The 24,141-nt window shown below is 36.0% G+C and overlaps 1 protein-coding gene across 2 annotated transcripts in view; it reads right to left on the bottom strand.

Annotated features, from left to right (window-relative positions):
* The window catches only part of RNF145 (ring finger protein 145), a 51,349-nt gene that overhangs the window by 12,359 nt on the left and 14,849 nt on the right, over window positions 1-24,141 (bottom strand). For both annotated transcript variants that reach the window (XM_046666608.1, XM_046666607.1), the window contains exons 4-7: window positions 15,750-15,841; window positions 9,031-9,266; window positions 6,279-6,454; window positions 2,707-2,847 (exon numbers count right to left, since the gene is read on the bottom strand). In XM_046666608.1, coding sequence (XP_046522564.1) covers window positions 2,707-2,847; window positions 6,279-6,454; window positions 9,031-9,266; window positions 15,750-15,841 — 645 coding nt within the window. The remainder of the gene's footprint in view (window positions 1-2,706; window positions 2,848-6,278; window positions 6,455-9,030; window positions 9,267-15,749; window positions 15,842-24,141) is intronic.

The raw sequence follows: 24,141 nt of genomic DNA, 5'->3' as shown, positions 1-24,141 counted from the left end.
AACAAACAATAATTACAATCTTACATAATTTTGAGAGAAAATAATCCAAAAGTTTAGACTGTTGTTACATATTTGTAACCTATTCTGACTGAAGATAAAAAAAAAAACCTGATCAGAATATTAACTTTTAACATCAGTGTAATACAGTCATAATATATCACTACATGTGCAAAACATAACAGCTATTATTTTAGCACAGAACGAGGAGAAAAAAAGCAACTTCTAAGATAAATAAAAGTGTTCTAACTTGTTGCTAATGAGCCAGATACCTCTACCCATTCTCAGATATCTACTGAATTTATCACTGCTATATCCTGAACTATATCCTTATATCATCATGAGCTATATCCTGATTATAAAATATAAAAGTCACAGGTAAACGTCTTCATAATCTTGGAGTAGGAAAGGTTTCTTTAAGCATAAGAACCAGAAGACGTAAATACAAATATTTCTTTGAAATTCAATCTCCATATGCAAAATATATACAAAGTTCTAAGACCTTTTATCCTACGGACTCAATTTATAAAGAACTTTTATAAATGCGAAATGAGCAAAGGATAGGTATAACTTTCAAAATCACAAATTAGCAAATATTTCAAAGTGTGATGACCCAAGTACTGACAAAGAATGTGAGAAAAAAATGGTCAGACCAAGTTGAGATATAACCAGATGAAACCTTTCTGGAGAAAAATCTGTTAATAAATTTAAAATGGACATACCCTTCAACGCAATCTTACTGGTAATAATTTACCCTATGCATGTACTACAAAAGTTAAGATATACAGATATGAGAAAATATAGTGAACAATGGAACGTGTTATGTGACATCATGAAGATACAATCAGCAAAATCCAGAGTCTGAAGAACTAAGTAGGACAAACAATCTGGTGTCTTCAACAAGTAAAATAAAAGGGATAAAATATAGAGATAGCAGGGACCTAAATATTAAAAGAGACTTAAGACACATGTAAACTAATTGCAATATGGGCCTTATTTGGATCTTGAGTTGAACAAAAAAATGTTTAAAAAAATTTAGATAATTAGGGAAATCTGAACAGCAACTGATGTCAAGGAATTCTTCTTCTCTTAGGAATGAACATTCTACTGTTATGTTTTTTCAAAAGATTTATAGGCTGAAATATTTATGGTGAAAATGATATTATATCTGGGATTTGCTCCAAACAAATGCAGCCAGGGTTATGGAGGAGGGGGAAGGGTGGGTGGAGTTGATAAGGGCATACACGACATGAGGCTGGTCATGTTACTGGAGGGGGTGACAGGTACATGAGGGTGATTCATTTTATTGTTCTCTCAACTGTGTTGGTTTGAATTTTCCTAATTAAGCATTTAAAAGAAAGAGAGACAAGTACAAAGTTACTCACAGCAAAATTATTTTTAAATAGCAAAACAACATAAAAGAGATACATCTATATTTTGAAATACTATCCCTTCATCAAAGAGAATGATGTATTTGTATGTGCTGACATAAAAAGCAAAACAAAACAAAAACTATCTAAAACATATTTAGTGAAAAAATAAAGTGCAGAACAGTGTATACAGTACATGGAAATGAACCAAAAAGAATATATATATATGCACTTTTCCCTACAAGAAATTTTAAAATAACCATCTATAGCTGTACCTTTGGGGAGAAGAAATAGGAAGTAGGGGAGGAAGTTGTCACTTTCTGTTTTGTACTTTTTGAATGGTATGAACTTTGTGAACTTATACATGAATTATTTTTCTTTCTTATCCTCCCTCCTTTTTTCCCATTATAAAAGTGTTAGTTGGGACTGGCAGGAAGATTGTAGTGCATAGGTTTTTTTCTTTTCTTTCAAAAAAAACCCTGATACACACACACAAAAAACTTTCCCCCAATTTCCAAAGTACACACCATCTACTAATTCTGAAATATTCCATAAAGATTTAAAAACTTTAAGAGGTTTTATAAACTTATATAAATGAAACCATTAAACTCCTATATTAAGATAACAGAAATCATGACAAGTTCTAGAAACAGTTACAGAGTTTCACAATATCTGATCTTAGTGACTTAATAACAACTAGAGTGACTCTTCTGCATTCTCATTAATGTGTCCTTTGAAACTTCAATCAGCATCAAAATTATGTTGAAAAATAACAAAATTTTTTTTTTAAAGATTGGCCCTGAGCTACCATCTGTTTGCCAATTTCTTTTTTTGTTCCTCCCCAAAACCCCCCATACATAATTATACATTCTAGTTTTAGGTCCTTCTGGCTCTGATGAGTGGTGCTAGGTCCGCACCCAGGATCTGAACTGGAGAAACCCTGGGCCGCCAAAGCAGAGCGGGCAAAACTTAACCACTCGGTCACCAGGCCGGCCCCATGTAAAAATTTTTAGTAAAGTATCAAATGTAGAAATCAGATTCTAACAGGGCTACACTAAAACTTGAAATGGGAAAAAGGAAACTACCAAGAATATCTTAAACAAATCTAGGAGAGTGACTTATATGCATTGTTAGGTATATACAACAAAAATATATCTCTAATACGTGAGAATTTAGTTATTTTTCATAGCATTTTAATCCAAATGTTGCACTCATTCCAAAAAAGCCTCCTCAAAATTCCATTTCTTCTAATATTCATCAAGAAAAAAAATTAATCATTACTTCTTTAAGTTAAATACAAGATTTAAATTTCTAGAGATATTCATTGTAAAGAACTTACCGATTCATGGCAGGATCATTCATGAAAGCTCGATAACCCTGCAAGTAGAACTTGCAGAGTGTCAGGACGCCCAAGGCAACAAAAGAAACCGTGAAGACCAAACCCAAAAGGGAGTAAGGCGTACTGCAGCACTCAGCAATACTAGAAAAAAGGGGGAAACGCTGACACATAAAAACGTTCCATTGGGAATAAAAACTTCTTAAGCCTTTAAATAACCACCAAGCGTGATCTGATCCTCATTAACTAATACACCCCAAACCAAAATTTGAGATGAAATCATCTAACCATTCCGTTAATAATTTAAACCCCTTCTTATTATCCTAACCTACATTCTTCTCTCTCTGGCAAATATTCAGTCCATAGCACCCTACCTGAAACAAAGCCTTATTTTTATATACCTATCATCTCCTTCAAAGGCAATAAAACTCTAAGGGCTTAAATCTTGTTCAAACCTTAAGAAACATATAATTAACACAATGACATTTAACAGAAACTTGTATAGTTGCCCATTATTTCTTCTGAAAAATGCTGGCTGTTCAAATTTGTCAGACCGTACCGCTAATGTGGTTACTTGTCCAAACTCCTCGTCTGACCCGACAGCTACGGGGCAGGGCCCACCTGACTCTGCAGCCCTCGACCTCGCTCACCACACAGTATCTTCCACACTAATGGTGCTTTAGAATTTAATTTAATTTAGTTTAGGTTTAGCTAAATGCATTTTTTTCCTGGGCCATTTCAAAAGCATGTCCAAGATTACAGCCCAAGACTATTCGAAAATACTTTTAGGATCAATTTTTAACAAACAAGTTTGCTATGAATACTACTTATTAGAAGAACTGGAAGACCTGACACTACAGCCTAGAAAGACTTTCATATTTTATGGAAATACATTCAATACTTTAATTGACCATCGTAGATACTAACTTACAAGTATTTTGCAAATATATGTAATATTATGTACTAATAATTTGGATTTAACATTTATATAGCATCCAAAAAATGTTCAAACCACTGTACACCTTAAGTTTTAGAATCTCAGGGAAGAATTTCATTCGTTTGGATGAGGCATCCATTCAGGCAAATCAACACCCGCCCTCTACTATGCAGCTCCTGCTCCTGCTCCAGTCATCCTTCCCACACGACTGCTTACAAGGGAGTTTTTATGTGAAAACATCTAATTTTACGTACACCAATGGACATTACGATGAGAAAAAATATCCCTTACGAGCCAAAATATCTACCAGTCATGGTGGTTGACAGCTAAAATAAATAATTTTATACAAATATAATTTCTGAAGTGACTGACATTTTTCTCAGCAAAATTATTACATAATATGTTTAAACACAACATCAAGTAATTAAAAAATATGAGAACCATGGCTGAAAATAGTACTAAAAATTTTACTTCATCCTCACTGGAAAAGTCTGAAAATTTTACTGGAGGTCTACACTATTTCTCTATTCCTGTCTCCATATAGAGAGAAATCTTTTACACCCAAACATTCAACTACATTTTCAAGAGGAGCACATTCTTTCCCTCTCACTTTAGAAAAGTATGTGGTGCTATTTTTCAAAAGAGAACATACTAAAGAAAACAAAAGGTTTCAACCTAGCTTTGGGAAAGTGAGCGAGCTTGGGAAATTTATAAAATTTTTCTTCCCCTCTCCCTTCAATGATACATTTTATTGATTTTAGTTTCTATTTTTCGGCTGCAAAAAAATCTTTTTGTTTTTCAGTTTATTTGTGTGTGCTTTTTTTGTTGGTTTGTTCAGTCAGGGTATCTGGTAAACTTGCAATTCTTTTTTGTAAATAAGTTGTTCTTGGTCAAGGCAGCACACAAATATAACCTGGCGCACAACAGCTCTAGAAGGACAAAGAACAACACTTACAGAGACATAAATTAAGAAAAGAATTGTACGGGGACTTCTCTATTAAAAACCAAATTAAAATATTCTTATTCTGAGAGGGGACAATCTATCTTATGTATAAGAAAGGAACAGAGAGTCCTTAAATTACTTTAAGATACCGAAACCTCATCTAAAATCTCACATATTATTTTCTTACTCTCTAAGTAAGTCCAAATTCATTCACAGCTTCACTAATTTGTTAAGCTTACTACATTATGCTATAATTCATTTTAGTGTGCTTTACAGTGGATAACAATCTGGTTTAAAACATGACCAATCCCAGCTCCACACTAAGGTTATTATCCTAGGTTATTATCCTAACCACAGGACTGTCTCTCTCTCTCTCTCTTTCAATGAAGTTACTTATGGAACATTTTAATATTCTGCATAAAACCTCCATAATATTTATATAAAAACAAATAGGAGTGAAACAATTAATAATGAATTAGCCATTAAAATGTATTTGATATCAATTTATTGCATGTTTATAAAAGCTATTTACCAAGTAAAAGTCTTATTTTCAAAAACTACAAAATCTGACTCACCAATAAGTTTATTCTACTTATTTGTCAAAACAGGTATTGCCCCATGACATTTTTATTGATATTTAATTTAGTACGTTTTCAATCTTAACAAACGCCATACCCTTAAGGACAACAATTGGTCTTAACCATCTCATTCCCTGCGCCATGTGGTGCACAGTGCTCCACCATCTCGACGGCTGAGAAACAATGGCACTATTAACTAAGCTCAAAACTGGTATCTGCCTCTATCTACTTTCCAGGACGATGGAGGTTCATTCTTGCTTTTCAAAGTGACAAAGAGCCAGGGAACAAAGACGTATACCTACGCACCAGATTCTGAGGGCTTGAGATTCAAACTCAGAGTGGAAAAATGACAACTGCGGATCTAGCATAAGCTCACAGCAGTGAAGTAGAAAAAGCAAAGCAGAAAAAAAGACTCTAATGACTTGAAAGATTTTCTTTAAAAAAACAAAACCTTAAAAAAAACAAGTCTTAGAATTCCTTTGAGTTAAATAGTAAAGTACTATGATATTTCACCAATTATTTGACTTTATCTCAATAATGAAGCAAAACATTACAAACACCAGGGTCCAGTGAAAGTGTATAGGTAAGGAACAGGGCCTGAACTCAGGGTCTGCGTGTAAGCAGCATCACAGGGCGAGTCACTCATGGGGCGGTCTCCTCAGCTATAAAATGGTACTGACAGTAAAGGCACCTATCCTGAGGGCTGCTGTAAACATTAAGTAGGAGGAAAAGTGTTTAGTAGTGTGGCTGGCACATACTAAATACTCAATGAATGATAGTTACTTTTTGTAACATTTTTCTTTTATTGACTCAATAACTTAACTTGAAACTGAAAAAATATTTTTACAATTTGCTATATATCTTTCCACAACTCATTTGCTGCACTTTGGTCCATACTGCAGCCAAATACACCACCATTATTATTCAGCACCTCCCTGCATTGCCAGACATAGGCATCCACTGAATGAAAATCCTAGCTTAATTAAATATCAATATATTTAATTAGCAATATTAATATAATACGACTGATAAAAGTTAATCTGCAAAACTTTCTACCCCAGATCAAAGTTTTCTCTTCCTAAGGTTATATATAGTATTATATGCTCTTATTATTTACCTTGTCAGGAAAAGGAAAAGAAGCCTCTCCCGTGATGCAGGCTGATCTCGAGTACTGAAATAGGAGTAAATCTGGAGAGCAAACAAGACGAGCCAGAAAACCATGAAAAGTACAGGGACGACCAGTTGATTCCACAGGGACATTCCCAAGGCTAGAAGGCCATATACCTCCACTACCTGAATAACAAAATAAGATAATAACATCTTGTATCATTTCAACACACACTTTTAAGCACAAAAGAATTTAATCCAAAGTACTAAAAGAGAAAAATTAAACAGATTTTCTTTTATTGCAAGTGTTTCAGCTAAATTCCTTTAAAGTTAGCTCTATACAGTTAGCAAATAGCATGTTTTTTTAAAATCTACTGATTGTGAATTATTATTAATACTTGACATATACCCATTACATGGCAACAGAATACTGCCCTAATATAGTTCACAGATAAGGTCAAAAGAAAGTCACATTCAGAGTAAAACTAGTCAAAGGCAGCTTGAAGAGACTTGGTAAACTTACTCATATCTAATCAAAATGATCAGGACTAGCATGAATGATGCAACACTGCTTGAGGGACGAGGAAAAGGGGAAATAGAAAAGAAAGAATTTTGCAGGGTTTATTCAAGAATGTCACAGATGAGAAATAGTTTGCTGGAAGACAGTATAATCACTGGAGAAGTTCACTGTGGAGCAAAGATGGTTAGCAAGTCTTGTCACCCAGGCAAATCAATTCCCCTTGCTCCTACTGTGTGTTTAACAAGCAACATTTCTCAACTGATTTGGCTTGCCAAGTGCATTAACACCAGCAAAAAAGGTAACACCTAAAAAAAGCTTATTAATCAACTGTAAGTCAGTAAAATTAGCTTTCTAGTTTATAAAACAATCTCTTACGAGACTGATCAGGAGAATCAATTCTCATTATCTGATTCAGCCTGAAAGGATAAACATAACTAAGTTTCTGGAGTTACTAAGCTAGGGACCAGACCCTGGTAACACAACAGAGCTCTGCCAAGCAGGCTACAAATTCTAACTTGAGCAGCCAACTGGTTTTGCTGAAACTCTCAATGTGATACCAGCAAGTTTCAATAAACTATAAAAATCTTAAATTAAAATACATTGACTTGCAAGTTGTACTGGTTTCTAATTAATATCTATCTCTAGGTAGATAAAAATCTTTAAGTATTAAGTTAAAATATCCTGACATGCAGGTTATTCTAAATTTAAATGTTTTCATCTGTAAATCAATGCTTTTGCTAAAATCTAGTGAAGATTAACCTCTATTTTTCCCTGATTAGAAAATATTGAAAGAAAAAGGAAACTGCCCAACTAGTTGCAAAATTATTATTAGCAGCAAAGCTGATCACTGAGAGAGAGAGAGTACTCTTGATCCTTTCCATTCAAGACGATGATCACTAAAAGCATGAGTTTCTACTTCTTGCCTACCCAGTTCTTTCCAGGTCATGAATTTCATAACCTACAACTTATTTTCAACTACAATACCTAGTGATGCATGAATCTATGGCAACCAAGAGGGTAAACAAGACATGGAAAAATGGAGGCTCTGTCTTCATGGTGACTAAATAAACAGTATCCAATTAATATTTACTGAATATCTACTGTTTCTTACAAATTGGGACAGCTTCAGAAGACTGAATTCAAAGAAATACATATCTTAAATTTGTCATTCTTACTCTGAAGACAACTACAACCCTTCCTCATGAAGAAGCTCTTCATTTACAGCGTGAAAATAACTTCCTCTTCTTTGGAAGACCTACTTTCAGGAAAATCGCCCAAGTTAATTGTTATGTAAGATGAAGAAAGGAGGTAGAAACAGGCTAAGGCCAAGAGCTTAGGGAAATTTTTCTGGGAAATCTACCCCTGGGGCCACAACAGCAGCAAATAACACTTCACTTGGTACCACCAGCTTGGCCAATCTGAACGCTTCCTGTACCTTAAGGTCACGGACACAGTCAAGATGTAAGGAGAATGCCCATTTTAACATTCTCTTTTTACACCAATGCCAGTTTTAAGATCTAATCTTATATACTGAAACTTATCAATTACATCAAGTAGAAATATTTACCACCTGAATATCTATTATTTGCGCCTGGGAATAATCTGTTTTAGAGCAAAGGCTGAAAAAAGTAGGAAGACAGAAGTATGTTATGTCGTCAAAATCAGCTCAAGTACTATACCTAAACAAAATTCATCATATTATAGCCCAGACTATTTAACTCGTCAATTTAAATAAATTAGGCAAACACAGGGAAAAAACTAGTCACAGCAGGACTATAATCAGGAGAACAATCAGGACTAGATCTCTAGGTATTCAATTCTGTATTATTTTTGTCTTCGTTATAACAGTTAACACATACTGAACATCGTCTGCCTGGCAGTGAACTCATTTAAGTCTCACAGCAACCCTCTGAGCTAAGTACCACTGTCAGTAGCTCCATGTTACAGATGAGCGAACTTAAGTGACTATCCCCAGGTTACGTGGCTGGTGAACAGCAGCGCCAGAGCAAAAACCCAGACAGTCTGCTTCCAGAGAAGCACTTCACTTCACTGCCTCTCAACAGAACTTCATAATAGTAAATCTCAGATGCTCCTAACTGGGGTGAAAATAGTTGCTATTTTGAAACTGTCAAACAGAATGTTACGATGACCATGACTGTGAAATGAAAGTGAACTACATAGTCTCTAATAGCCTTAAATTTACATAGAATCTTATCTGCCTGTGTGTGACTGTCAGTCTTACCTGAACCAATTCTCTATATGCAGACTTCGCAAGATTATAAGGTACTAAGAGATTAGACCCAAGAAAATAGAGAACTTCCAATCCAGTAAAAATCATGGCAAATTTGTTGATGATAACAATTGTCTCCAGAGGAACAAGGCAGAGTCGTGCTAGCAGAGGAAGCATGTGAGCTGAAAAGAGCCAAATCTGCTTCGTTTTCATGACACAGGAGCATAAAGTACATACCACCAACTGACCTAAAACGGGGAAGAGAATGCATTTAATTTTGAGATTTGGTATCCACAAAACAAAAACAAAAAACGAGGATGATGACGCAGCTTTTGAAGAAGTCTTACTAAGATCTCTTAGATAATACTTTAAATCAAGTTTTAACTTCATCTGACCATAATTACACATTCACTTGTTCTGTGAATTTTGAACACCAATTCCCTAGGACTGATTTGAAAAAAGCAGCACAAATATCCAAATGGTCTTCATCATATTCCAGATGGCATGCATAATATGGAGAAAGTTTATTAAAACGTCTAATTCAATATTACAGTAATTCAGTAACTATTGTTTATATAAAGCTCCTTTTACAAAGGTCCTAAATATTTAACTGTTCTGGTCTATAGGTGAAAACATAAAATCCAAGAGACAGAGCTGCCCGTCCGAGATCATGCTGCGACAAGACTTATTGCGAGGTTTTCGATCTTTAATTGCTCTTATAGGACCATGAAAGCATTCCCAAATGACTCAATAATGAGTTATAACTGAAAAGTTTAAGTAAGAAATTCTTCTCACAGAGGATTATGCATCATCATTATGAAAAGTTAGAAAGTACACATAAGCAAAAAGGAAAAAAACTCAAACTCTTATAATCCTATCACCAAAAAGTAGGTGGGTCCATTAAATGAAGTACTACATGTAAAGCCTTAGCATTGTATCTGAGACCTAATAAGTGCTCAATAAAAGTTAGCTATTCATAGTATTTGCTGCCTTTTAGATTTATTCTATGCATGTGAACATACACAAATGTTTCATATAAAGGTGATTATAGTATATATGATTTTATAATTTTTATAAAATTATACATACCATTTTATAATCAGCTTTTTTCATTTAATACATATTATACATATCTCTCCACAGTAATAAATATATATACATAGTTTTTTTTTAGTTGTATGGTATATTACACAATGTATATGACATACTATTAGCATTTGGCTTTTTTCAAATATTTTATAAAATGCTTTGTTATGAATAAGCTTGTACATTTATGACATCCTTGTATAAACTACTCATAGCAAATTTCCTAATATTTTCTTAGACTAAATTCCTAAAAGTAGGATTACTGAGTGAGAAGAAACATTAAGGCTTTTGACACACACTGTCAAATTGCCCTACAGAAACAAAACACTCAGGTACAAGGTGCCCATTTCCCCACTGACTTGCCAACAGTGAAAATAATTTAAGAAAGGGAAGACCAAGAAATTATTTCCTAAATTTTTTTAAATTTGTACTTTGTTGATTATCAGTAGCACTGACATTACCAGTAAGTATATAAAAACATTTGCAATTATCTGGTGAAATGCTTGTTCAAATTCTTTGTCCATTCTTCTATTAGGATACGTAGCCTTCTATGGCTTGATCAAGATATTAATTTCCTTTGTCATATGAGTGTATTTTCCCAATGTGTCATTTGAATATTTTAATAACTTTTTTCTCTTACAGTATAGAAATTTTTATTGTAAATAGTCAAACCTATCAATCTTTTCCTCAATAGTTTTCACCTTTGATGCCATGGTTAATTACATGGCTCCCCCTACTCAAGATTATACAAGTAATCAATATCTTCTTTTAGTAATCTTTAATTTAAAAGTTAATACGTTTGGGGGCAGGCCCCGTGGCCAAGTGGTTAAGTTGATGCACTTCACTTCAGCAGCCTGGGGTTCACTGGTTCAGATCCTAGATGCGGACCTACAAACTGCTCATCAAGCCATGCTGTGGCAGCATCCCACATCCAGGAATTAGAACGACTTGCAACTAGGATATACATCTATGCACTGGGGCTTTGGGGAAGGAAAAAAAAAGAGGAAGACTGGCAAGAGACATCCGCGCAGGGCCAATCTTCCTAAAAAAAAAAAAAAAATGCAGGGAGAGTTAATTAATACATTTGGAATTTATTTTAGAGTAAGATAAAAAGTAAAGATCTAAGTTTGTTTTTCCAGGTGTTCAGTCAGTTGTCTTAAAACTAGCTATTGTAATTATCCAGTTCTTTTCTCATTCATTTGAAATGCCACTTTAATGTACTGCAAATATGTGTGTGTCTGTGTTGGAACTTATTTTTTTTTTCAATGATCTTCTCTGAGGACAGTACCACATTGTTTTATTTCACTGACTGGACAAGTCTCCTCTCATTGCTCCTTTCAGAATTTCTTGGAAATTCTTGAACATGTTATTTCAGATTAAGAATCACTTAGTCAAATTGTCTTCCTTCTTGCTAATAAAAGAGCAACACAATACTTTGGGATTTTTGTTTGTGTTCTATCCATGTTATTATTAGAAGATACACAAATGGCAACCATTTTTACAGAAAGCTGAACATTTATTAACCATTTACTACGTTATAAGACGTGGTATTTTCTTCCACAAAGTATTAATTGTAGCCTTTAAAGAACTGATGATAATGAAATAATGGGAAAAACATTCATAAAGGCCCAAAAAAGAGGAAAATCTGAATAATAAAACAAGAGGAAAGGCTGCCAAAGTAAGATATGTTGATAACTCTCTGGAGGATAGAAAACAAAGAAATATGAGGCAGCTAACTGTGGTTTTAGCCAGGCCATGACTCTTCCCCTCACCCTGGGAGGAAGAGCGAAGTTTGCTCTCTGGAGAGGCTGAAACAGGCTCCTGGTCACCACGCACAGCCCAAGGAAGAGGTGAGGTGCCCAAATGAAAAGAGGAAAGTAAAATAAAAGTCCATACCCTGAAAGATGAGATCTCTCTAGAGTCCCAAACACTGCTGCCACGTTTACTGCCACTCACTTCTGGTCACTGACACTGGCCTCCCTTACAAGGGATAGAAAGATTGCTCTTTGGGGAAAACTGACCAAATTCAAGTAAAAAAACCTACGAATACTCACACTTAGGGGCCCCCTCAAAAACAGCCAGTCCCATTTGGACACCAACTATGAAACACATCAGCTGGTAAGCCCTAAAGAGATAACCAACAACTTACTAACTCACGTTAATACAAATGATCAGTCAAGGACTCCAGATATTTAAGTACAACTTTTGACTTAATCAGCCTCAGATGGGACCTAGGCATTAGTATTTATAATTCTGTATTTAACATAACCAGATGATTCTAATCCAGGCTTGAGAAACACTGCTGTCCCATGAAAGACAAAGACCAAAACAAACAGAAAAAAGATCTGAGGAAATGGAGAAAATGCAAAGAACAAAAGAGGGCTTCAAAGAAAGAAAGAATATATCTAAGAAATAAAAAGACTGTCATGATACAAAAATGCTATCAATGAAAACAAGCTCCTGGATATTAAAAATATATAACAAAAAGAAATACAGTAAAAAGGGTTGGAAGATAAAGCTGGGAAATCTCAGAAAGTAAAAGACAAAAAAAAAAAAAAGAGAGCGAGGGAGAGAAAAGGAAAACAGAACATAAGAAAGTTAGGGGCGCAATGTAGGAGGAAACTTCTTCAATTAACAGGATTTCCAGAAAGGGGCCAAACAGAAAACAGCAGGGAAGAAATTATCATGAGTTGAAAGAAGAGATCTCTGGGGAATGACAGCTGAGAGCAGAGATAAGTCGTCCAGGAAAGAGCCGATTTTCACCATAAAATTGTGGTATTTGACTTTTAAAAATAAATGTATTTCTTTAATTAAAAATTTAGCTAAAACCCTGAAAGAAATAAACTGCTTGGAGGAAACGCTTTAGTACTAGAAACGATTAGGAATTTTCATTCTGGTATATCTTACTTTCACTGTACTCCTGACTATGATATTTAAATGTCCTTGTTCAGCATAATGTAAACTTCCTCTAAGCTGTGAAACGTCCCGTAAGTCTATGCCAGAACCTTCAGTGCTGAGCTCAAGGGTTACAGGCTTCATTAATCTTCTTTCATAGAATATGACTCATATGCTATGACTCTCTTTAAGAGGAGACTACTTCTATTTAGTTGAAAGAAGGAAGGAATCATATTGTTAGTGAAAATCTCTCCCAAAACTCCAAAAGAATGGGAAGCTGTTTAATTCTATGTGCCCATTCCAACTGGTAATTCTAAATAAATCAAAATCAAGATGCACTCTTCAGATTTCAAGATTCCACTATTAGAACTATCTCCAAGAAGTCCTCAACCCTAAAAAATGATGGCATGTTCAAATTTCTTAGTTTTTCACTAAAAGTTCCTTAGCGAAATGGAAGAAAAGTAGAAAGTTACATTAAAACCAAAGTTGGAAAAAAATATGTGACTTAATAGTTTAAGGATTTTGTGTTATTTCCAATTAAATGAATCTTAGTTGAATAAACAGACTATCCCAGCCATTGATAGGAAAAACTTAAGGAAATATGTTTCAGATTTATCCTAGATTGCATTCGTCACAGAATAAAAGAGAATATTTTACAAGCTTTCTAACCTAGCAAACATTTTCAGACATGAATGTTACCATTATTGAATACCCCAACTCACAGGATATAGTCATAAAGCACCATTATTTTTGTCTCCTGCTGTCTTTTAAAATCCACTCTGTGAAAATTAAGTGTTCTCCTGCCCCTAAAGCAAGTCCCATAATTCTTCTAATCTAGCTAAGGTTACAGTCTCAATCTAATAATAACCAAACTTTGAAACTGATTTATAGTTGAGGCTTTTCCGTTACTCCAGCTCAAGCCTTCTATGGGACGACAGGCAGAAAATCTGCAGTTGTGAGAGGGAAAAGAGAGGTTACACCAGGCTTCTTCCTCTTTCTCTGCGCCATCTCTCCTCCTGATTTATCCAGGATTGGAAAAGGTAGGGCAGGAGAGAGAGGGAAGTAGGAAATTCTTATTCAACTGTACCCTTACAATGATACGGTGTTGGTACTCCCCGGAGTTGGGGTATATAAAACTAATCTCCTTTCTCCTGGGCATTTTTATGGATTCTTCTGAGATTGTTCCCATCACTGTGGATCTCTCACCTTTAGTACCCTTGTTGCTTGTTACATACCCTCCTCTGGCTGTTTTTGGCTCTTTCCTCAGCTCCTGGGAATCTGGAAGTTCAATCCCTGTTGGAGTCTTCTCATCCTTCTAAGGGCCCTCTTGGAAGGATCTAAGAAAATCCCAGACTCTTGGAGCCCCATCTAGTCCATAGGAAACTAATATTCTTTGTCTACACAGATTATAAGATACAGGAGAGATCCACAAGACATCTTCACTCCATAGTCAGAAAACTTAACAGCCAGACAACCCACTGTTGGCCTTTATATCAGATTAGAATTATAATACGAGCCACATAAGTAATTTAAAATTTTAAAAAGAAAAAAAAATCAGGAGAAATTAACAATGTATCTTATTTAACCTAACACATCCCAAATATTATCATATAGACATTCAATCTCTATTAAAAAATTAACATGACATTTTGCATCCCTTTTTGTACTAAGTCTTAGAAATTGGGTGTGTGTTTCACACTTACAGCATATCTTAATCTGGATCAGCCACATTTCAAATACTCGACAGCCACATGTGGCTAGTTTTGGATGGTGCTGCTTTATTTAGATTTTGTAGGCCTGGGTCAGACACCAGTCCACAGTATCCCCCACTAAGCCACAGAAGACATGTGATTCTCCAAATGGTCCACTGCTGAATTCTCTAGATGTGAAGGGCTGGGAAGGTATTAGAGAGACAACAGCTCTCTCTAAAGAAATCCTCCTACAATCTCCAACATTCAACCTTTTAACACCCTCTACGTGAGCGAGTTTAAGAGGCACAAACAGGTTTCCTCTCACTTCCTGTTTTGCAACTCTGGCGTGGTAGGGTCTGGTACGTCACTCTGGACTATACATATATGGTTTGGGGATCTTAACCAACACTTCCATTGTTAACACTCTGCAACCTGGTCCTGGATCCGTGGTTTCCGCCATCCATGGGTTAAACCAACCATGGATCAAAAGGCCTACGATGGTTGTGTCTTTACATGTACAGACTTTTTTTCTTATCATTATTCCCTAAACAATATAGTATAATAACTATTTACACAGCATTTACATTGTATTAGGTATTGTAAGTAATCTAGACATGATTTAAAGTATACAGGAGGATGGGCATAGGTTATACACAAATACTATACGCCATTTTACATACGGGACTTGAGTATCACAGGATTTTGGTATCCGCAGGAGTCCTGGAACCAATCTCCCGTGTCGACACCAAGGGACAACTGTTAATAATCAGCTTTTATTTAAAAATTAATCTTCCAACATCCTTAAAATACTCTCAAAAAAACACAAGTAACTATAGGCTATGCAGGATTATAAATGTAAATTAAGAAACACTTATGTGTGGGGGGGGTGGAAAGGCTGAGAAAATATAACATTTAACAATGGCTGTATTTTGAAAGAGTCACCAGGAAGAACTCTGAGTTGTCCAATTTTTTTTTTTTGTAGTAAGTATGCACCAATTTTATAAGATAGTAAGACTGGTTGGTTCCTACCTACACTTTTAATTCTTTTATAATACTTACCTATTAAGGCTGTGGTAAACCGATTCATGGAGAGAGGTTCTAAGTACATTGGTCCTTCATAGGCGGACTCCAGTTCACTCCTAACGTAGTCTCTAAATAAATAAAATAAGAATATATTAGATACATTTCAAGCACATATAGGAGAGAGAAGCAGCTACAAGTATTCTTATAAGAAGAATATTATGTTAATAACACCTCTCTCCACATCTATACTAAGGAAAAATTTAGGTATAAAGAATTATATAGGGATGGCCTTCATCTCCTTCTTCCAGGCACTGGAAACAGAATTTACTGAAACAATTTTACTATGCAGAGAAGACAGCCAAGGCTCCATTCTGTGGGATTTTCTTTCTTCCTATGGCCTACAAACAGTAAAAAGCCAGCTGAGATGCCATCTCTGAACCTTACTACTTAACTGATAATACCCAGTAATAATACATTAAATTTCCCCTTTGTCTCTCTTCCACCATCCCTCCTGTCTTATTTTCCCCAAAGTTTTGTCCCCAGTTATACTTACTTACAGTTAAATCACAAACCAGTTAGAAAACTGGCTCATAGCAGCACAATCCTTAAAAACTGTCACTTCCAACTCTATAGCAAATCTATAATTAGAATTATAACATTTAACTAGGCTACAAATTTATTTTGAAACAAATTTTAAATCAAATGTTCCTTTTTAAATTTAATTCATTTAACACGTGATTACTGAGAAATAACAAGATTTAAGTAGGAGCCAAAGAGCCTTTACACTCTGAGAAAACAGAACTTCTAGGGCGTAACCAGGATGCACAGAAAGGAACAATTTATTACTAGTAAGTTAAGTGGTAACACTAGAAGATAGTTGTCTTAAGTTCTTTTGACATCAAAGTAGGGAAATTTGTGTAAAAAACTTCTCCCTCTTTTCTTCAACTGTTGAATGCTTTAGTCGTATTTTAAAAACAGTTTGAACGTTTCAAGTATTTCTGAACAAACCCACATGGCTATATTTACTTTTTCTATGAAATTACTTCCTATTAGGCAATCAAGTTGAATTCCTTTAGCACAGCACAGCCAAACAAGAAACGACCCTTACGTAACCAGCAAGGAGAATATTGCCAAAAAACAAAATTAAAAACTAAAATAAAATTGTTTTGAGAATGGGAGCAGTCTGAGGAATAATTATAAAAAATCAATGACTAAGCTTCATGGGTGATTTAGCAATTCTCCTCTATCACTCTATGATGACTATTTCTGACAAATAATGTATTAATGGTCTCTTTCTATGGAAAGAGAAAGCCAAATTCTCAAGAAGAAGGATTTTAATGCAGTAGTTGTCAACCAGGGGTGATTTCACCCCAAAAGGGACATTCTGCAATGTCTAAAGACATTTTTAGTTGTCACAGTTGGAAGCGGGGGGTACTACTGGCACCTAGGCCAAGATGCTGCCAAAACATTCTGTCTATGCACAAAACAGCCCAAACAACAAAGAACCACCCAGTCCAGAAGGTCAGTGGTTGACACCCTGTTTTAACGCAGAGAGGTACAAATGCTACACATGCAAATCACACAGTATAAAGATCTGATTACTAGATTACTGTAGGTAACCATCAATGTAATTATTATATTTTACATAGTTTTAGAATAGAAAGCTAAAAGAATTAAGAGAATTATGAAGTTTAAAATAAAATACACATATAAATACCACATACATTTATGAAGTCTTTGAAAATGCTATCAAAGAAATAAATTTATATTTAAAAGAGATCTAACTCTGAGTCCCAGTACTACCTAGAACTCTAAAGCCAACTTAATTTCTTTTTGGCCACAGCATGCCATAGCATAGCCCTCTCCAACAGATGCAGTTTAAAAAGAGGCCAGGGCAAGCTCATAAAGACAGAAAGCAGACTGGTGCTTGCTGGGAGGCGGGGAAACGGAAACGACCACTTAACGGGTACTGGGTTTTATTTTGGGGTGATGAAAATGTTTTGGAATTAGATAATGGTGATGCTTGCACAGTACTACAAACGTACTATATGCCATTGAATTGTTCACTTTATAAAGTTAATTTTATGTTATATGAATTTCACCTCAATAAAAAAGGGGGGCCTACAGGAGTACTATCCCTAAGGGGAAAAGCCAAAAGGTGCCCCAGAGGGCCTCAGTCCCCAGGTGCTCTCTCATAGTGAGGGGCAAAGGGGGGAAGGGGGGGAGGGGGGGGCTGCAGAGTTGGATTCCTTGTCATGTTTTCTTTCTCATTTGCTTTTGTCACCATATTACGGACGTTTTATAATATACCTCAGCAAACTCAACACTATCCCAAAATTTCTTATTGCTGAGACACCCGTTAATTGTTTTGCATTATTTCCCAGCCTACTTTAGCTTCCTCTCTTCTTTAAAGCTTCTTTTTCTTTCTTTAGTCTCTTACTTTAAATTCTAATTTCACATAACAAAACTCCTAAGGAAGATTAACATTCTCTATACTTTTTTTCAACTCAAAAAGAGTTTATTGTGTATATAATGTTACCAGCATACTGCTAGGCTCTGGGAATACTGCAGCAGATAAGAAAGACACAGTCCATCAGCATGAAGTGACAAACCAGGAGTGGAGACATAACTGAACAAATATTCATTAGAGAGAAGCATACAAGTTACAAAAAATAAATAACACCACCACCACCCAGAAGCTTACCAATTTACCAAGTGATTAAAGACTTCACTTCTAACAGTCTCTTAAGCAACCTGACTGCCTCACTGAACAATGTAGGAACAGTATGTACCTTCTGGCCACTTAAAGCTTTCAAACAAAGTCAATTCCAAAGAAACCTAATCTACTTTTACACAGTATGAAGTGGCTGAGCCCTCCAAGTCATCTTTTGCAATATGTGCAAACAAAAGGCACTGCTCCATTTAAGAGATCCCAGATACCGAGACGTTCAAACACCTGGATTTGAGTACCTCCTACACCCTGACTGTGCTAGCAATTGAAGAGTTCATTTACCCAGGGTTTAATTATGTAAATCTTCTCTACCACCCTGTTTCTTTCTTCAGCTTCTTTCTGACTTTCTACCAAATATTTAGTGCCTGGATCTGATAATGTTCAAAAGAAGAAAACATATCAAATACTGAAGTGAGTCAGTTTTATTCCTGTCAGAATTAAAAGCTGAATATATAATGATAAAATTCACTTTAACAATTCCTTTATCTAATAGCAGTGGTTCTCAACTGAGGAAAATTTTGTTCCCCAGGAGACAACATTGGGCAAGTAAGGACACTTCTTGGCTTCACAACTGCCGGCGGGGTGGGGTTGGGGGGGGGGGGGGGGGGGAGTGCTGGTGATGCTCTGGAATCTAGGGAGTAGAGGCAGGGTGTTGTCAACATCAGATAACGCACTGGACTGCGCCCACAGCAAAGAATGACCTGGCCCCAAACGCTAATAATCTTGAAATAGAGAAACCCTCAACTACAGCTTTCAATTAAACAAACTTGCATAAAATAAAGAGCTAGTTACCTATATTTTACACATAACTCACTCTTGGGAAAGCTTTACATTTGAAACCATACTTACATACCCAAAGCCAGGATGGAAAATGGTATACTTTCATTTTTGAAACCCATGAACTCTTAATTCAAGTAATATACATAAAAAATTGATATTTTGGTTCATAAATCTAACAAAAAAACAAGCAATTTAAGAATACTAGAGTTTTGGGGCCGGCTTGGTGGCACAGCGGGTTAAGTTCGCCCGCTTCCGCTTCAGCAGCCCAGGGTTTGCCAGTTTGGATCTGGTGTGCAGACCTACGCACTGCTTGTCAAGCCATCCTGTGGCAGGCGTCCCATATATAAAGTAGAGGAAGATGGGCACAGATGTTAGCTCAGGGCCACTCTTCCTCAGCCAAAAGAGGAGGATTGGTGGTGGATGTTAGCTCAGGGCTAATTTTCTTTAAAAAAAAAAAAAAAAAAAAACAAAAAAAAAAACTAGAGTTTAAAAATTTTAGAGAAAAACAGATTTCTGGATGTAAACCATGACCACACCTCATAGGAATGATCACGTCAACTACAGTTTTCTTTTTCCCCCATAGTTCTGGACAGTTTCAATTTTAAAGTAGGATTGGAAATGGAAAATACATTCCTTACATTCACTCAACATGAAAAGCAGTTTAGCGGCTGGCCCCGTGGCCGAGTGGTTAAGTTTGCACGCTCCGTTTCAGTGGCCCAGGGTTTCGCCGGTTCAGATCCTGGGCGCGGACATGGCACCGCTCATCAGGCCATGTTGAGGCGGCATCCCACATGCCACAACTAAAAAGACCCACAACTAAAATACCCAACTATGTACTGGGGGGATTTGGGGAGGAAAAGCAATTAAAACAAAAAAGCATAGCTTAGTAATTTTAAGAAACAAAGAACTTGACATTTATTAAATTCTAATGAGTACAAGTAGAATATTAAATGCTCATACTACACCAATTAAGGCCATGCATTTTTCTAAAGTTTAATTCTTTTGAACTACAAGCTGTATCCATTCTATAGACACATTCTAAACAAGTTTCTATTCACTTAAGGATAATCAGCTTCCTTATATATGTATTAAAGGAAAAGAGAGACCCAGCTTTTCAAGAGTTGATGCAATTTTCACTTTGAGAAAATAATATTTGCAAATGTCTTTTTCTGTAACAGTTTTTGAAGTGCTGAATGAATTATGTAAATTATCCAAGCACTGATTCTCCTTCTCAGGACCACACTACATTCTGCCTTGATATAACTAGACGGGTACAAATGGTGGAAAGCATCTGCAAATCCTATAACTGACAAGAGACTTGTAACTAGAATATATAAAGAATTCTTACAACTCAATGAAAAAAAGATAAATAACCCAATTAAATAACAGGCAAGGGCTCAGAATAAACATTTCTCCAAGGAAGATTTACAAATGGTTAATGAACACAGCTCAACATCATTAGCCATCAGGGAAATGCAAATCAAAACCAATGAAATATAACTTCACACTTACTGTGATGGCTATACTAAAAAAGATATAAATAAGTGCTAACAAGGAAATGGAGAAATTGGAACCCTCATACACTGCTGATGGCAATGTAAAATAGTGCAGCCACTTTAGGAAATAGTCTGGCAGTTCCTCAAAAGCTTGAATTTAGATACCACAGGGTCCAGCAATTCACTCCAAGGTATATGTCCAAGAAAATAAAGTATGCCCACACAAAAACCATGAATATTCACAGCATTATTCATAATAGCCAAAAAGTGGAAACAAATTGTCCATCAATGGATGAATGGATAAACAAAATGTGGTACAGTCATATAATAGAATTATGATTTGGACAGAAAGATAAAGTAATGATACATGCGACAACATGGATGAACCCTGAAAACTTGCTAAGTAAAAGAAGCCAGACACAAAGGACGACATGCTGTACAATTTAATGTATATAAAATGTCCTGAACAGGCCAATCCATAGAGACAGAAAAGAGACTGACAGTTGCCCAGGATGGGAGGCGAAGGGAGTGGTGGGAAACGGGGAGTAACTGCAATGATGGGTATGGGGTTTCTTTTTGGAGTGATGAAAATGTTCTAAAATCGATTGTGGTGATGGTTTGCACAATTCTGTGACTGTCCTAAAAACCACTGAGCTGCATACTTTAAATAGGTGTGTGATTTATATCTCAATAAAGCTGTTATTTTTTTAAAAATATACTTGGTTATGAAGCTGCCATGTGAAATGTGAACCATTATGTTTCTTAAAACTAAAAACCTCAGGGCCGGCCTTGTGGTGCAGCAATTAAGTGCGCACATGCCGCTTCTCGGGGGCCCAGGGTTGGCCAGTTCAGATCCCAGGTGCGGACATGGCACCCCTTGGCAAAAGCCATGCTGTGGTAGTCATCCCACGTATAAAGTAGAGGAAGATGGGCATGGATGTTAGCTCAGGGCCAGTCTTCCTCAGCAAAAAGAGGAGGATTAACAGTAGTTAGCTCAAGGCTAATCTTCCTCAAAAAAAAAAGAGAAAAAACTAAAAGCTTCAGCCTTAATATTTTATAAATGTGACAGGTTCAAACCTCAATATTTATTAAATGTGACAAGTTGTGAATAATAAAAGATAACATCTTTGCTAACCTTTTGTGAGATAGCACAATTAGTGTAAATTATACTAAGAGGAGAAATACTAAAATATGCCCTATCTTGAAATTCATTAATTTAATATCAAAACTAACTCCCTAAGATGGGCATTGTCTTACTTTACAGTTTCAAAGAAGCAACTTGCCAAGGTAACATACTTATTAAGTAGGGAAACTATTTCATACTCAGTCTGATTCTAAAGCTAATTTTCTTTCTACTACCTGACTGCCTCCATAAGAGGACGGAATTAGGAATCAGAAAGCCTGGATTCAAGTCAAAGTCTGGGACTATCCCTTCCTAGTTGTTTACCCACATCAGTTTTTTTATCAGTAAATCCCAAAGGATTATAATAAAGATAAAAATGAAATAAAGAACAGGGAATGTTGTTGCACACTGTAAAATGTTATTACAATTCTTTTTATTATTTAAACTAAGTCTAAATTTTCTATTAATGAAAACAAACTTTACAGATTAGAAAAACAATTCCCATAGACTAAAAAGCTGAAATCGCCACAAGAAGAATGGTCAGAAAAACGTTTTTCTTTACCTCTGACACTGTTAGGCTTCCTTTATCCTTACATAATAAAATTTTGACCTTTCTAGAAAAGCCTGGATGGTAAAACTATAGACAAAAATAGAGCTACATTGTTTCAACCAGCTCTACACCACTAAACCACATGGAAACTGAAAAACCATGAGGGAAAGGGCTGGTTCATTGTATTTTTACCCAAAATTATAGCTAATAAAAGAAACAATTTTAATTGCCCTATCTTGAACTTTGAGATTTCTCTGATAGATCATCAAAATCCTATCAACACTAAAAGCTACCACTCTATTAGCTATATGATGGAATACTCTGCCATTTAAAAAATCATTTTTTAAAGACTAATGACACAGGAAAACTCAGAAAACACTGCTGAGAAATAAAAACGAGACATAAGAATGTTAGCTACAATTCACTGAGAACTTTTATGTAAGAAATTGTGCTAAGGGCTAACATACTTTATCTTACTGAATCTTTACAATAACCCCTTTAAGAGATTATCACCATTTTACAGGTGAGGAAACTAAGACATTATCTTTCTGATAAGTGACACTGAGATTATAGAGCAGTAAATAAGAAATGTAGAATTCGAACTTATCCAATCACCTGTCCATTTACCCAAAAGATATGGTACTCTCAGCTGCCCAGGCACTCATTTACACACTAAAACAGTGACTCAGGAGCCCATACCCTAACTACGGCATTATACTCTACAAACACAATTTTGTTTAAAAATGAATAAATCAAGATAAGAAACACCTCCACCTCGAGCTTGAGTTGACATTCAGAGGTGTCTGGATAAGGCCACAGGAATAGATTGTGTCAGGGTTTGAGCCTGGTGGTACCGGAATGGAAAGGATATCACGTTGTCTGTGTCAGTACTGGCCCTTGGGCTCCTAGTCTAAGCTCTATGGAGAAAGATGCTACAGGAAAAGGCTGAAGTTGTTCTCATGAAGGATTCTAAGACACAGGCACATATTTGTGTGACACGAAATTAGAACAGTCATTGTCTCCACTGCAGAGTAAAACACAGCTTGATTTGAAACACTGTGGGGATTACAAGAAATGCCACACTGCTCTGGCAGCTCCAGATTTTGCAACTTTGATATCCGAGGACATATCCTTGGTAAGGATGGTGGCAGAAGTTATCCTTGGTAAGGATAGTGGCAGAAGTTAAAGAGTAAGAGACCACCCTCCAGGCACCATTTTGAGCCAAGGAAATCAGACAAGGAACACAGTGCTCTGGGAAACACGTTGGGGCCTCTGAGAAATAACTAGATGAAATATTAAGGAGAAGGAGGTCCCGCTTCAACAAGAGAAGCCAAGAGTCAGTGACTATTACTTATTTTCACTCTTTCGTATCCAATGAAGTGGTGAAAACTGTAAGGTATTAAAAAACTGGAAGGAAATACCAGAATTTAACAGGTCTATCTTTGAGTGGTATAATTTCAGATGACTGTTAACTGCCTTTAAATTTCCTCTGTTTCCCAAAAATTGCCTACAGTGAACTGCACTATTTTATAATCGGGGTGGGAGGAAGGTTTTTAAAAAGTCAACCATTGGGTCTGGCCTGGTGGCGTAGTGGTTAAGTTTGCACACTCCACTTCAGCACCCCAGGGTTTTCAGGTTCGGATCCCAGACATGGACCTACACACCATTCATTAAGCCACGCTGTGGCAGCATCCCACATACAAAATAGAGCAAGAATGGCACAGATGTTAGCACAGCAACAGTCTTCC

Source organism: Equus quagga, chromosome 7 (assembly GCF_021613505.1).
Source record: "Equus quagga isolate Etosha38 chromosome 7, UCLA_HA_Equagga_1.0, whole genome shotgun sequence".
Lineage (NCBI taxonomy): Eukaryota > Metazoa > Chordata > Mammalia > Perissodactyla > Equidae > Equus > Equus quagga.
The sequence above is the reverse complement of the archived record's forward strand: the minus strand, read 5'-3'. Positions and strand labels throughout refer to the sequence as shown.